The sequence below is a fragment of the Macrosteles quadrilineatus genome, unplaced genomic scaffold, assembly GCF_028750875.1.
Source record: "Macrosteles quadrilineatus isolate MER2022 unplaced genomic scaffold, UCM_ALF_1.0 Scaffold_3__2_contigs__length_128488019, whole genome shotgun sequence".
Classification (NCBI taxonomy): Eukaryota; Metazoa; Arthropoda; class Insecta; order Hemiptera; family Cicadellidae; genus Macrosteles; species Macrosteles quadrilineatus.
This window is the reverse complement of record NW_026542596.1, coordinates 59,371,161-59,388,083: the sequence shown is the minus strand read 5'-3', so window position 1 is coordinate 59,388,083 and position 16,923 is coordinate 59,371,161. Positions and strand designations below refer to the sequence as shown.

The window sequence follows — 16,923 nt, the reverse complement described above, 5'->3', positions numbered from 1 at the left end:
AAAACGACCCTAGGATAAAGCAGCCCTATGCCTTCAAATATTTGTGGTTGGTTGGGGATTGAATTCCTTCCTCTCGCACTATATCTTCGCTAACCCCTAGGTTAGCAACACTCCAAATAAAACACGTAATTCTGTGTCTGCTCTTTAATTATTGTAACGTGTAAAATAAATGTACATAGACTATAAAATATAAAAAAACTTACTTTTGGGCTATGCGTTTGTTTAAACTGCCACTTATTCTATGTGATAGTCTTATGTGGTAAGTAAAGAATAAATCTGCGATATGAGCTGTGCTCACTTCCTTCCACCGAGTAAAACAACTCGGGTAAAATATGTCGGTGGAATGGAACATGTGTCAGAGCGGAAAACAAACTTCCCCAATCTGTCTTATAACAGGGTGTATTTTGTTTTGACGTTGAAAATGCATTTTGACTGGAAACATGTAATTTTAAAAACTGGAATGTACCGACAATGGCGTTTTCTCATACTCAAAGACCTAGGTTAGGTTAGGTTATGTTAAGTTATCTTAGGTTAGGTTGGGTTAGGTTAGGTTACGTTATATTAGGTTAGGTCATGTTAGGTTAGATTAGGTTAGGTTATGTTATGTTAGGTTAGGTTAGGTAATGTTATGTTAGGTTATGTTATGTTAGGTTATGTTGGGTTATCTTAGGTTAGGTTATGTTATGTTGTGTTATGTTATGTTATGTTATGTTATGTTATGTTATGTTATGTTAGGTTATGTTATGTTAGGTTAGGTTAGATTAGGTTAGGTTATGTTATGTTATGTTAGGTTAGGTTATATTAGGTTAGGTTAGGTTATGTAATGTTAGGTCAGGTTATGTTAGGTTAAGTGGGGATTCGTTTATATATTTTTTAATAAGTCTGTAGTCTCTAATGCTTGTGTTTCATTATACAAACCTACTGTACAAGGGTTGCAAAAGTCTCGGTTTAGATTGATCAAGAAAAGCAAGGTATGAGCCGGTACCGAATTGCACTGATCAATTTTAAGTGGAGCACCGGAACTAGAAACCCATGAAATCGCTGCATTGCTAACACAGTCCGTTGAGCTATAGAAACAATGTGTTGAATAACAATTTTTAACATTTCGGAAACAAAAAAAAAATTGGTATGGATAAAAGTACACAGTTTGTCCTGAGTTCTCTGGTCCACTTCAGTGGCTTTGTTCCTACAAAGACAATTATTGTATGATTTTAATGTATAAAACTGAGCTGAAGGCGTTACCCGTCTGCATAAATGCGATATACACGTATGCATATAAATAAGTGTAATAAGATATGCATAATAAACTCTAAATATCCGTTTAAACTACAAACCCAAACTTTCAAATCATGATTATATTTTATGATACGTTTCTCTAGATTTAAATTCTCTAAATGCCTCCATCGATAGCCGAGACACTCTGTATAACCAATGTTCTTACTGTATTATATCGATTTAAGGTGTCCATTTTTATACTTATAACCTAGATAATAGTAAATTTATACACAATGCTTAGTTTCCTCAAAAATACCAAATAGTCACTCTTTGCAAACCAAACACGATTAACCAGTCCAATTCATTCACATGCCTCTTTTAGAAACCTAAAATACTCAAGGGGACAGATTTGAAATTCATAGTAGAATCTAGAGAGTCTGTAGGTAAGAGAGGGTGACAAAATCTACTTAAAACCAATTTCTACTCAAATATATTCTTACTGCACGGAACAATACAAGTAAAAAGTACAATTTATACTGCAAAACGTATGCATGTACTTGGAATTAACGGAAGAATTCCTTTATTATTTGTGTTTTATAAAGAAATATAAGTATTACACAACTTTCTTTTGGTAAAAATCAATCAAAAACAAGGGGTCTATCAAGGGGTCACTCTGTGCTATCTGCATGATGCTTTTCTTGTGATTTTCACGGGCATTTTCAAACAGACAAATAATATCAAAATTAAACAAAAGTCAGTGAATTTTTAAAACTTACAATCGGTAACTTGGGTTGAATTCTACTGAGCTAAAATCGAAACAAATAAATTAAGTTATTACAAGTAAATGTTAATTTTTATCAGTTTGCCTGAGTATTTGTAAATGGGCCTGTTACAACTATTCCTATATTAATCAACGATTAATAAATAAATATATTTTTTTTGTTGGGATAAAATTGTAGGACGTTACAACGTACTGTTGGAAATATAAATGATAACAAATAGAACATATGTGCTGATATTTTTAACATAAAATACAAAAGAAATAATAAAATACCTAACAGGAGTATTTAGAATTACATTCCGTAAAAATAAAACTCCTTTAATATGACGAACCAACATATTTATTGGGCAACAAATGCAAATAGCAATAATACTATTTGCAGTACCTCTAACTCATACTAATGTATTAATTGCAGAGATGGTAACCCAAAGTTGTTGTAATTAGTGATGACAAAGCATTGAGTCTTCTTTAGCAGAATAAGTTTCAGTTTCCTGTGATGTCTTTGGAAGCAACACACTTTAATTGTATTATTTGCTTAGCTTTGTTTGAGATGTGGGAAGGTTTACACAACTTTTCACAAGCTCTGTGGTTTATATATCTTAGTATCGGCAATTGAAATGTTAAAGCCGATAATATTTTCTTTTCATATGTATGTTAAAGTGAGAAATTGAATCAAGCCATTAAAGGCCTGCAAAGTATTATAAAAAAAACATTAACGGATTCTTTTTTATTACAAAGTACAATAAACAATACTGTACTCCAAAGCCGGTAAAAACTCGTGATGGTTCTAAATTAATACATAGATTTATGTTGTTTGAATATTATGGTTTACTGTGTTTAGATATGAATTGAGTATAAAGCTCCATTGTTTTAAATGTCTGTTGAAATAACAACCAAAAAGCAACCAAACTTAAGAATGGTTTAATTTTTTTTTCAAACAATGCCTTACTATTTTGTCTCAAGATAATTAAACTATTTACCAATCTAAAAAAATATATTAAGGTTTTTAAACATTTAAAATTTTGTAGTTTCTAGTAACGCAGACACACTTTTATTTATGATATTTTTGTGTGTGTTTGTTGTTTTGCCTGATAAAAAGATAAATCGATTTGAACTCAAAACATTCGGCTGAAAGATAAATTTATAAGGTAACATCAACAACACTTTTCATATTATCTACTAACACCTCTACAGGTATTCCCGGATAAAACTATGTTGCAAGAAATCGTTTGAGATACACTATCGATTAAAATTAAATTTTACTATGTAATTTAATAGAGAGAGATTTCGAATACACAGGAATTTTCCTTCGCCTTAGATACCTATCGATTTAAATTTCGTGATAAGTAGAGCTACAATTATTGAAAGCTCCAAACCCTCAGGATTATTACGTTGTCAAAAAGCTATGTTGGCGATTGGGAGAATTTGAACCCAACCCTCAAAGACCACGTATTAACCGGGCCAACCTACTTTACGATGGTTCGTAAGTTATATGAAACGTCAAAGTCTGATTACTTAGTTGCCGAGTTGTAGACCGGAGAGGAAGCTAGACTGCAAATTACTAATGAGTTGTCATATTCATAAATAATGACCTGACAACGACACAAACATTGCTGAGAACTTAATTATGTATTATTAACTTAATTACCTGCAGCTATTGTAAATTGTTTAAATAAATAAATAAATGAATGAAAGAATGAACGAACGAACGAACGAATGAATGAATGAATGAATAAATAAATAAATACAGTAAATAAATAAATTACCAAACAGCAAGTCAAACGTATTTGAACACAGAAAAGATAACAGTAAATGGTTTACTGGTAGGAGAACCAATTAATTACAGTATGATGTAAAAATAAAGATTTAGTAGGTATTAAATCCAAATTGTTAGCTTCCAGTCGTATAATGTTTTACGCCACACTACATTATTTTGACGAACTTCCCACGCAAGGATTTAGTCCAGAAAACAGCTGTTTGCCGCCAGCTTATTCAAATGGGGTTTCATTGCGTAATACTGTTCTGCAATGAGTTTTACCGGACACCAATCAGCTGATTATACTGTATTTGCGTGGAAATGATTGGTTATAAACAAAAACATAACCTCTCTTAGAGGTTATGACTGGTGATGTTTAGTCCTTTAGTTGGTTGAAATATATAAGGATTCGTACGAATTAAGTAGTATGGCGTAAACTATCGTACGTAACTCGTCCAAAATGTGTGTACCGGACTCGTATGGTAATCCCGTACTCGACTTCGTCTCGCACGGGAACGACCACACTCGTCCGGTAAACACTTATTTTCAGGACTAGTAACGTAATATACTATTTCGATAAAATGCTTGATGTTAAAACAATCAATTAGTGTTACAGGTACGTAACACGGGGCGTTTTAAAAGAATGCCAGGATTTTAATGGTAAAATTGTATATTGGTGTATACATTGTGTACACTAATTTCTAAACTCTGTATATGTGTATACTTTATGTTTTACAAGATCATTAGCAGTTTTTAAAATAGCAAGCTTCATTCAATCATTTTTTGTTTACAAAAAATTTTATATAATTGCGATCTGAATAGTTTCAATTATTGCAACTAGTTTCAACACGACATTGGGATAATCATAAGTGCTGGATGTTTTCTTGTTGCAAAAACACATCCAATGTTGACCTGATTGTTGAGTTTAAACTAGCTGCTATCCCCCAACAATTCAGGTCGCACCAATGCTAAGTTTTTACGATGAATTTTAGTATTTAATTTCGACCAGGAGGGTAAATTCAACAAAATTAAGTATAAATAGTAATTGGGGAGAAAAAGAATAAAGCTAAAGCAGTTATATTGTCTAATGACACACAATAATTACAAATAATTACAAACACAATTGAGACATGTTTAAAAATAAACCTTTTTTTAGCGATACATTTTTATAGTTTCTCACAGATTAAAATATGATGGTTAGATTACAAGTCCAATGAACATAAATAAATAAAATTTAGCTCTACATTTTACAAATACTGTTCTTAATACGTATTAAAAAGATAAATGTTTTGCTGCAGAGTCGTTAAACAAGAAAAACAGTTTGTATGGTTAGGCCTACTTATACCAAAGAGTTAGCCAGACAGACAGTTTGCTTAGTGCCTACAAACGTCGCACTGCAATTTGGGTGCTGCTATAGAGTTGCCTACCTTTAGATGTACGGAACTTATCAGTGGGCCAGTTTCAACACATTCACAACTTACATTTCATAAAAACCCTGTTGTATTCAAATGATCAATTATCATTTTAGTAATGAACTCTTAAACTTCTTTGATTTATATAGTGAAAATTAAATGTGATTTGACTTAACCTACTGAAAAAATTGTTTTAAATTACATGAGTCACGCGTTAATGTACTGTAATAGTTTTAATTCTTAACATTACCTGGATTTTAGGACATAAGATGTACATTTTCTCCATTTTTAACATGCTGATTTCACCGACAAAAAAGTTCCGACCACTACTGTATCTTTTCTAAATGCAAATAAAGTATGTTTTATGTATTTTTACAGCTTTTCAAATATTTATATTATCATTTTATATGGTTTGTTCAGTTCTGGAAGACAAATTGCATTATAATCGTACGGAGATGCCATTAGACCAATACAACAGCTGTGTAAGGTTGTTTATTAGTAAGACTTCTGTATTTTGTAATATTCAAGTTTTTTATCCAATTACCTGCGTGTAGGTCATCCAACAGCAAGGCTCCACCTGGTTGGCATCCAACCCCCAGAACTCCAACTCCTCCTCGAACAAGGGTCCGCACACGTCCGTTGGATAGTGAAGCTTCCCCGTTCTGCGACAAACAAAAGTTGCAGAATATAATAACAGCTGTTAGGACTTTTAGTAGATGAATGTCCAGTAGGTCGTGCATTAATTGCGCAAAGAGTTCCTTAACTGTGCCAAGCCCTCATAGGGTCCCAAAAAAATGTTCCTTAGGATTGCCAAGCCTAAGCCACCTGAGGATACTTTTCTACGCCGTAAACCATCCATCACCATGGATTTCTATCCTAACCTAACCTAAAGTAACTTAACCCAAACAAACCCAACCAAACCTAACCTAACCTACTCAATTACACAGTCAAAAAGGGCCACCACTTGGCACAGTTAAAACTTATTGGGTGGCTCCCTGGAGTAGTTGGCGCAATTCAAGAATACCTGACCACCTGACTTAGGTCAGTTGGCGCAATTAATGTCCGCCCTTCAAGTACATAAAACGTTCTGATCCCATGGGCCCCCTGTCTCTTTTTTTTCCCTAAACAGATGAACCTTCAGCTCAAAATTAGGCTCCAAACCACTTTTAAGTTCATAACATGGCTAGTGCAGTTTGTTTTATCTGTGACTGGCAAAATCTGCAAAATTTTACAACCATTGGTGTTTGGATTTTAGTGGAAGTTCTACAATGCAGAAAAGTTCTCTCCTGAAATATAGAAAATGATTATGTTTTCTAGACTTATAAACCTACAACTTTTATGGTGGGCTACGAATAATCGCTTAAGGCATTACCACACAGCTATAATTATTGATTAGACAGAATATAATCACGGTCTACAGGACAGAAGACCCGATTGCTAACCATTGGAATAGCCATGCTATTTCAGTAGACCATGCAATAATATTTTGTATAAAAAAACGTAAATATAAAATTTAGAAATTATGACAAAATACGTAGAACTATGGTACTCAATGGATTACAGACATCTTACATCTTACATCTTACATCGGCGCTCCTCTTCGCAGTCGTGGAGACCGGAGAGTTGTCAATTTCTTGGGGGGGGGGTTTGTTGTATTTATGTGTGTGTGTTTATGTGTGAGTGTGTGTGGTTTATTTATTTTAAAGGTGTGTCACATTGTTGTGGTCTTTGTAGAATTCCTTTAAATTGTAGTATGGCCTGTTCAGGAGGTATTTTTTAAGGCTAGTGATGAATTTTTTTGTTTCGTTTATCGATTTTATGTTTTGAGGAAGAGAGTTATAGAGAGTTGTTCCCATGTATGTAGGGGTTTTACTTGTTCTGTGTAGTCTGTGTTGGCCTTGGTTGAGATTTGTCCCTGACCTAATATTGTATTGATGGCATTCTTGTCTGGTTTGTGGAGGATCTGATTTGATGGCGATGATTGTGTCAAGGATGTATTGGGAGGTTAGAGTAAGGATCTTATATTGGATAAATAGTGGCTTGCAGTGTTCTTCATTTTCGACCCTTGCGATGATTCGGACAGCTTTTTTTGGAGTGTGATGATTTTTTGTAGGTGGGTTTCGTCTGCTCCTCCCCAGGCTATAAGTCCATATTTGAGATGAGATGAAAAGAGTGCATGGTAGGCCGTTATTGCTATTGATGTATTTGTGATTTCCCTGATTCTTCTGATTGCAAAAATTGCCGATGATAGTTTTGAGTGTAGAATTTCTAGGTGCTTTTGCCAGTTTAAATTTGAATCAAGGGTAACTCCCAGGAATTTTGTATGGTTTGCTCTGTATATGTTGTTTTCAGTTTGTGGGCTAGCAGCTTCTTCATTACCGTTAGTTCTGTTTTTAACTTTGAATTCAATGTGCACAGTTTTAGTTTTATTTATGGTTAAATTCATGTCTTGGCTTATATTACTGGCTGATTGTATTATGTTTTCAATTTGATTTGCGTCTTTTGTCATGGGGGCAATTATGGTTGTATCGTCGGCAAACATGATGCATGTGCAGTCGGGGGGGAGGAGTGTTGGGAGGCAGTTTATGTAGATGAGAAAGAATAATGGTCCGAGGACTGATCCTTGTGGTATTCCGGTGATGTTTTTTTTTAGTTTTGATCTGTATTTTGTTAAGTGGTTGTTCGATAGGTATTCTATTTCCACCAATTGTTCTCTGTTCTCCAGGTAGCTTTGGATCCAGCGGAGGGCTTTTCCGGTAATTTTGATCTCTTGTAATTTTTTTAGAAGAATCCTGCGGTCCAAACTGTCAAAAGCCTTTTCTAGGTCAATGAAAATACCGTTTGCTGTTTGTTTTTTTTCCCAGATGTCAGTAATGGAGTTGCACAGCTGGGTGAGAGCTGTGTTTGTCGATTTTCCTTCCCTGAAGCCATGCTGGTTGCTGCTTAGAATGCTGTTTTTTTCCAAATATGATACCAATTGAGCGTTTATAATTTTTTCTAGGTATTTTGATAGAACTGGGAGGATTGAGATGGGGCGGTAGTTTTCTGGAAGGCTGTCGTCTCCTTTTTTGTATTTAGGGTATACTAGGGCTCTTTTCATTGCAGTAGGAACTGTTGATTAAGTAATGGAGGCATTTATGATGTTTAGGAGGGGGGAAATCAGTTCATTTTTACAAAATTTAATGATTTTGTTCGGTATTTCATCTAGGCCAGAAGAGTTTTTTGGTGGGAGTTGCTTGAAGATTTCTTCCAGTTCTGTCTTTGATATGGGTTGAAACTGTCCCAGTCCTGTTAGTCCATTTATAGGCCTAGATGTAATTTGATTGTTTTGGTTTTGTTCTATTTGTTTGTGTCCTGAGTTATTTCCAGTGTTTATGAATATGGAGTTGAATCTGTTGGCTATGTCTATTGGGTTTGTGGTTTCATTTCCATTGAGATGTAGAGTTAGATTTTTTTTGTTTTTTCTTTGTTTTTTCGCTCCTTGTTGACGGTCTTCCAGATGGTTTTGTTTTTGTTTGGTGCCTCATTTATTGTTTTCATGATTTGTTCCGATTTATTTTTTTTAATGCTGGTGTCGTACATTTTCTTTAAGTTTGAGTATGTTTTCTTATCCTCTTCAGTATTGCTCAGTATATATTTGTCATGGGCTAGATTGGTCAGGTTTCGAAGCTTGATCAGTTTTTCATCCCAAAAAATATGGTTGGATTTTCTATTGGAGTTTGAGCTAGTTTTGGGGAAGTGTTCATTTATTTTGTCCGTTAGGATTTTTATAAAATTATTATATTTGTCCTCAACCAGTGGAGTCTTGTAGATTTCGTCCCACTTTTGGTCAGTTAGGCTCTGTTTTAGCTGATTTAGTTTGTGTGTAGTTATAGGTCTGACGATTTTTTTAATAGGTTTGTTTACTTGGGATGAGTGTGTTTTAATTTCGCAGCAGACAATGTGGTGGTCTGATAGTGGAGTTTTTAGGGCATTTAATTTTAAATTTGGGAGGCCTAGGTTTGTTAGGCAGATATCAATGCTGGTAATTGAAGTTGGGGTAATTCTTGTGAATGGTATTTTCCCAGTCTCTAGATTGTGTTCTTTCAGGAAGTTTGTAAGCTTTATCGTGTCTGGGCTAGTAGGGTTTAGTATGTTTACATTGATATCCCCGAGGAAGATAATATCCTTGTTTTTGTTTGAAAAGCTTGTTAGAAGATGGTCAAAGCTATGCAGAAAGCCATCCAAGTTGGTTGAAGGTGATCTATATGCCCCTATAATGTTTAAGTGATAATTTTTGTAGTATAGTCCCACAAATTCCGATGTTAGTTCCTCGCAGTGGTCGTCTGTGTTGATTTTGGTGAAGTTTGTTTCACTGTTTTGTTTGGTGTAGGCAGCTACGCCTCCCCATTTATTTTTGCATCTTGAGAAATTGCTGATTAGGATATAGTTGTTTATATTCAGGTTTTGCATTTGATCCTGTTTGAGTCCATGTTCAGCTATTAAAAGTATATCAGGTTTTGAAATGTTCAGTTCAAATTCGAGTTGGCACAGTTTCTTTTGTAGTCCTCGCTGAATATTTATATAGATAATTTTTAGGTGTTTTTCTTTTATGCTTATTTGTTTGATCGTGTTGGGGTCGATTTGGTTGTCTTTGTTTAGTCCATTATGGACGGAGAATGGCCTTGCAAGTTTTTTGGTTCTCTATTTGACAGGTTATCAGTGGTGTTTGCTTGATCTGCTGGTTTTTCTGGGGTTGGTTGTGAGTTAGTAGGCCTATTACAGTCTCGAGTTGTAGGTTGGGTTGCTATGAGATTTGGACTGGATAAGTTGTGCTTTGGCCCCTGAACATATGTTTGTTCAGGTGGTGTTATGAGTGGTTTGTCCTGGCTCAGGCTTTTGGAGGGGCTAGGCTCATTTGTGTATTTATTATCATGGTCATTGTCGAGGTAATTTCTATAGGGGGTGGCGGGTGGTTGTTTTTCAACCTCCTGTATCAAGGTTTTTCTCTTGCTAGTTCCATTTAGCCTATTTTGGTTGATAGTCTTAGTGTGTCTGTTGTGGTTTCTGTTGAGTGCGGAGTGCGGGCAGGTTAGGTTAGCTTCTGTAATTATGTGATGTGCCAGGACTGTTGCACCTTTTAGATTAGGATGGATACCATCGGGACGATAGTTGGAGGTGTCGACGATAGCACCTGAGTCTATATAGCTAATCTTAAGTTGCTCACACATGAATCTGTAGGCTTCATTTATTTCTTTAATGTATGTTTCTCTCGTGTCTCTTCTAGGTAGGATTCCATTTACATACCATTCTGTGGTTGGGTGAAGTTTCTGTGCAGCTTCAATGGCCAGCCACAGTGGCCTCATCGCATGGTTGGGAGTTTTGGCGTGCTGAGCATTATTAGATCCCAGGTTAATAATTACTTTTCTAGGCATGCTTTTTGTTTCGTTTAGTATCTGGTCTAGGTCTTCGATGTATCCCCCTGGTATAATTTTACTGTCCACGTTTATTTTGTAATTATCCTTGATGATGCTAGCCGCTGCGCGAAGTATTGAGTCTCCAACAAGAAGGGCTTTTGGTTGGGTGTTTTCTATTTCTTCTGGGGTGCATTTACAGGATCTACTTGACCTGGATTTGTTGTTGTTGTTGAGGTTTGTTTTGTTATAGGCGTTTGATTTTTGGATCAAGAAAGGTCCTCCATCCGGGGATATTGTGGTGTTTGTGTGTTCGTAGCTTCCCTGTACAAGTTCGGAGGCCGCTTTTTCACCCCACAGTTGGGGGTCGTGGAGGCTGGGGGTTTCTGGTAACTTAAGGTGATATGACTGCCTAGCTAGGGAGTCTGTCAGGCTTGTGCCATTTATTAAGTCTCGAATGGTTTGTTCCATTTTTTGGATAACCTGCATTTTAATTACTACAACTTCAGAGAGTTTATTGGTTTCTGATTTTTGGTCTTCGAGTTGTTTCTGAAGGGATGCAATGTCTTCCATGAGTATTTCAATTATTTTTTTCATTTGATCTGACTGACCACAGTTTTGAAGGGGTTCTGAGTCGGAGGTCATGTCAAGGGTCTGATTGTAGTTGGTCTGGTTGGGATTTGAGTCATTTGGTTCAACTCGGTTTTCCAGGTCTATCTTGGGTCTAACTTTATTGGAACATAATTTGCACATCCAGTCAAAGTGGAGTTTGTCATTTATCATAGCTTTATATTGTCTAGTGGTTACATTTGCACACTTGATGTGGTACCAAACGTCGCAGTTACACATAATAGCATTGTCATTTTCCTTAACATCTAGTTTACATATAGCACAAGGTGGTGCTTCATCTGTATTTTTAGTCATTTTGGATAGGCGGGTTTTTAGGTAAATAGGCCTAGGAGAGGTCTTTGGGGTTGGCAGGTTTTTGGTAGAGTGCACTTGGGAAATTGGCTGGGTTTGTTGACCTAATCTATCCTAACCTAAAAACTTGTTTTTGTTTTGTGAACTGTCTTAGCCTAACTTTGGTGTTTTGTTTGTCCCTGATTTGCTAACTAACTTGTCATTTACTGAAATTTGGTTTGTGTGGCCTAATGTAGGTTCAGTTATGTGTTTGTATGTAGGTTTAATTGTGTGTTTCATGTGATTTTGGAGGTTTTTTGGTTAATTGGGTAGAAAACTGTAGATTCGTGTTCTGTAGAAATGGTTTGTGTATGGTCTAATGATGTATGTATGTGACGTGTGATTGGTTGGCTGAGCTTGATGAAGTTTTCCTAAGCTGTCCTCTGATTGGTCGAGGTCTTTGCTTTCTGAGCTTGGCTTCTTGATTGAATCAAGATGGCGGATCACAGTTACATATTTAACTTTTAAGTAGAAGTTAATGATGAATAAGTTCAGATATCACAGAAAGCACTTTAAATTTTCAGAGTTTAGGTTTATTTGAGTTTATAGAGTCTTGAGTAATACAAAATTTGCAGATATTGTTTAGAAATGCGAATAAAAGTTCTGAGTGAAGCTTCTATGGTTGAGAAAATGGCTTGGTCTTACCAATATGTTGCGATGTCTTTTTCGTGTCAATTAATGCCGGTATATTATAAAGTTGTGGGTTTTTCAGATAAAATGCACTTTTTAAATCACTTTGAGACTGTATTGATGGTTTAATTTGAAAAGAGAACGTTAATAAACTGTTAAAAACTGAGGAGCTGCACAGGAGACGACCTGTGCTCAGCCAACTTCTTCTTCTTTTTACGTTTACACACTTCGACACTTTACGACACTTTACGTTTAAACAGTAATGTTATTGTTTTAATATCCTAAACTCACATAACTAAGGTAAAATAATAAAAACGATTTGTTTAAATTGTACTACTAAAATACACAATCTATTTAACATATCTATGTATAGTTTTATATTCATTGCAAAGAAAAGTACAGGAAAAGGGGTTAAGTTTTCTACGGTTTTAGAAAAACATTTTTAGAAGTGCATCCCACTTTAGTGAAGTCTAGTCTAAGGGATACATAATTTCATTTGACGCTATAGTTTTTTTCATTCTTGTTGAAATTGGCAACAGTAATGAATTATGGTATATGCAAAACGATTTCAGTTTGATTTATGTTCAAGAATACGTAGGTATAAAAACATGAAGACTTCGTTAGTAGTTATGTTTGAGTTTATTAGATTTAAAATATAAAGATAATTTCATTTATTCATAATGTAAGCGTACCATATATATTAACGTGGTTTGGTACTTAAATCATGAATATTGAAAGTATGACTGTAATGTTACATTCATAATAATCGAAAATAGTGTTTAATACTTTAAACCACACTCTCATTCTGATTCATAATTATCATAATTATGATTTACCAACTACAAACAGTGAAGCTGTACAAGCACAATTCACTAACGTTGTTTTATCCAACTTGGGTCATGACTATGCAATGTGCTGCGGGTTGTGTGCAAGTAAACAGCTATGTGTGTAAACAGAATTTAATATGGATGGAACGCCCCATTGACAACTATTCTCGTCAAAACTGTATGAATATTTACAAACAATATACATTTTAGATTACAATATTTGATGGCGTCAACCAAAAAAGGTCAAAATGGATCAGCTCAGTTGACAATGAAATGAAACTTAAAAAGTAATCACAGTAGGGAATTATCTGGGTAGTTGACGGCGTGTAGTGGCTTCCATCTGAAGGTTGCTGGTTCGTACCTAAACGGTGTTGATTCTAGACGCAAATATTTTTTGCCCTGTGATATTAATATTATTATTCTACGTGTGTGACTTTACACCATGATTTGACCTTCACACCGAAAAAATCCCTAAAAGTTCCGAAAATGTGAAAAAATTGATAAAAACCGGAAGTTAAAACATTATTGTGCCGGTCAGAAGACAGCTCTGTAGATCGACAGTTCCAATCCCATGACACTACGTTTATAAACGTTATAAGCTCGTTATGTGTATAAATGGTCGTGCATTAATTGCGCCAAAGAGTTCCATAATTGCGCCAAGTCATCAAAGGGTCCCAAAAATGTGCCTTAGTTGTGTCAAGCATAAGCCAGGTAGGGGTGAGTTGCCAAAGAAGAAATTACCTTGTTTACGAGTCATTCTAACCTATCCTAACCTAACCCTCACTTAACCTAACCTAACCTACTCAATTATACAGTCAAAGAGGGCCGCCACTTGGTGCAGTTAATAAACGAATCGGGTGGCTCCCTGGAGTAGTTGGCGCAATTCAGGAATGCCCGACTACCTAGGTCAGTTGGCGCAATTAATGCCCGCCCATAAAAATAAACCTGAAATGATCGAAAATTAACGTATCAAAGCTAACCAAGAAAAAGTGTTAAGTGCCGATAAAAAACGTAACTAAGGATTCGGATGGGTTTAATTAATTATAGAAATATACATTCTCTCTCTGAAGTTGTGATCTCGTCTTCAAACGGATCTCACCAAAGTAACTAGGAGAGATTACTTCGTCCTTTAAGTTTGAGCTTGGGGAAATGAAGCTAATGTACAAGGGTATTACTTCTGTAGTGTACCATTTGGAACATCGCCTTTATACAAATAATTAAATGTATTGTTTTTCAGGTGTAAAAGAGTTAGGTTGAATTTATTTGTGTTAAATAATAGAATCTAAACTAAATTCTACACGGGAGTACATTGTTTATAGATATAGTGTAAATTGGGGTTCTTTTATAAACAAGAAATATTATAATCTGTTATTACTGATTATTACTGATACACAAAAGGGCCTGATAAAACTCACAAACAAGAGTAAATATTAATTAAGAGTTCTTTGAGCCTAGACATCCTAACTCGTAAAAAAAATTAAAAACCTACATCGAAAATTTCTAATACCACAGTGTACTAGACATTTAAATTTCAATCACTCTGGTGTTTGAACAAATATTTTGAGAGGATACATTACTTCCCAGCGGCTGTTTGAAATTGACAAAATTAACATTGCTCTTATGGTTGGCAAATCCAAGATGGCCGTTAGCTTCAATGAACTCCCTTCGAGAACAGTTCAAAACCACAACCAACATTTCTCATCTCACAGTTTACATATTTACATATTTAAATTATAATCACTTTGGTGTTGGAATAATATACTTTTGGACGATAAATAACTCTTCAGCAGGTGTTTGAAACTATCCAAGATGGCCGCTAGCCTCAAAGGACCCTTAATTAATAATACCACTGGTTGGAGATAGCTCTTTAATAGTTAATTTTTTGATCTGGTATCTTATGCTGATATAGGTTATAAAAACATATCAGAATATAACTTTTTGATTTCACAGAGTTTTGTAGATTTTCTTAAATAATTAGTTTAGTTTTACTAAAACTTCTATGTTTGTTTTCCACTACACAATTATCAATTATTTAAGATGGAGACGTAACTAGGTGCGTATTTTAACCCAAATATGAGTGAAGGATGAGTGTAGGATTAGCTTCGTGATCTTGTAGTCTTGTTAGTGACTAAGGCCGACACGTTCCTTAGACAATGCCGTTAATTAATAGCCCCTACATCCAATGGCAACTAAGGAACCTACAGTTTGTAGTAGAATTTAAACCACATTTTCGTTGTAATTAACGATTTGGTCTTATTATCAGGATAGTACTCCGGATAGTCTTAGTACTCACTAGTGCGGACGTTAATCCACACCAGGGAGCATCAAATCCACACTTATCGACGGGCCAACAAATCCGTCACATCAATACGACCTACAACAATGCAAATCAGTTTGTATCGGAGGCGTCAAAGAAGTAACTGAACCGATTTTTACACTTCACGCCTCATCCGGACCCTTAGGGGCGGTTTGGGAGCTCGGTATTAGCGCTAGTCCGCGACTAAATCCGGATATTTCCGGTATTTTAGGCTGCCGCCTCGAAAACGGGTTTGTGAGCTCGGGATCAGTTAGGCGTGCGCCTAACTTGTGCAGGGATAATCTCGCGCCTAAATATTGTTGGTTTGGGAGTCAAGTAGACTTAGGCGCCAGCCCAAGAGATAGTCTCGGTGGGTTTGGGAGACCAATTTCGGGACTAAGAGATATGTTTTCGTCATAAAAATCAGTGAGTTTAGTCCCCAACTTTAGTCCTGCCAGGGGGCAGGTCTAAGTCGACATCATGCCGGTATTAGCTCATTAGCAAGTTAATTGTTTACATATTAAGTAAAAGAATGTTATATTGGAATTCTTTATTAAATTCCGAACAATTTCATTACCCTCAAAGTATATTTGATAAAAGTTTTTTTTTTAGGTTTCTGTTGTTCAAAATAATAAAAAAATCTTGCGGGAAGTAATTTAACGAAATATTATTTTGTTTTTGTCTTAACTGTTAACTTCAATAAAAATATGGAGCCTGAATATAATTTATTTCAACTGATAGGTTATAAGCACCCGTACCTTAATTATAAATATTATATTAGCTTGGAAAAAATTAGCAACCGCATACATGCCCCCCCCCCCACTCACCTCCTACGAAAGAGTGAAGAGATAATAAACAAAACATAAAAAAACTGCAAATAGCTCACAGTTATAATCGTTTTATTTTTATTGCGTATCAATAATCCCGCCACAGAAAACCTACAGACTACGCGAATATCCAATAACCTAATAGGACTTTCAATTAAATTTATTTAAATAGCTTTAGGTTTAAAAAGTAACTAGAACTACCTACGTGTAAGTATACTACTACAGGGAGGGCAATAAAGTGTGTTTTTACTAAAATATTAACAGCTTTATATAAAATAAATAAATTTGCCAAGTTTCATCAAAATATATCCATAAACTACAAAACTACAACAGTTAACTTCTCCATGAGAATCACATGGAAGTTTTAAATTTAAGATTTGTTGAATAGTCTCTGTAGCCATTAACCGTACAAAACATTTTAAGATACTAATTTGTTTTTTATACTCTTTAAAATATTTTAAAGATAAAGATTTATGTTTTAGGGGGTTAAAATTGAGGTAAAAAAACTATTTTTATCCCATAAAACCCCGGGTTCCCATGGTCTGATCATGCTGGTTCGTGAACTCATTAAGGTTTATCGCGCCTTACACTTTCATGCAAAATGTTATCAAAATCAGACAAAAATTACTCAAGTTGGCACGTTCATGGACGTGTATATAATCTATGGGCTATACATATATAAACATTAGAACGAATAGGGACGAACGAATAGGGGATGTTTTTGGCCTCTAGGGACATCAAAATGGAAAAGTATATCGGTCCCGGAACTAAGTGCTACCTACGGTAATAGCTACTTCCCTATAGGAAAGTTAGATAAAAGAGTGTC

General features: G+C 35.3%; 1 protein-coding gene across 1 annotated transcript in view; it reads right to left on the bottom strand.

The window, feature by feature from the left end:
• LOC128988772 (potassium voltage-gated channel protein Shaw-like) overlaps positions 1 to 16,923 on the bottom strand; it is a 317,384-nt gene that overhangs the window by 20,800 nt on the left and 279,661 nt on the right. Inside the window, exon 4 of the mRNA XM_054410392.1 lies at positions 5,709 to 5,826. Within this exon, the coding sequence (XP_054266367.1) occupies positions 5,709 to 5,826 (118 nt within the window). The remainder of the gene's footprint in view (positions 1 to 5,708; positions 5,827 to 16,923) is intronic.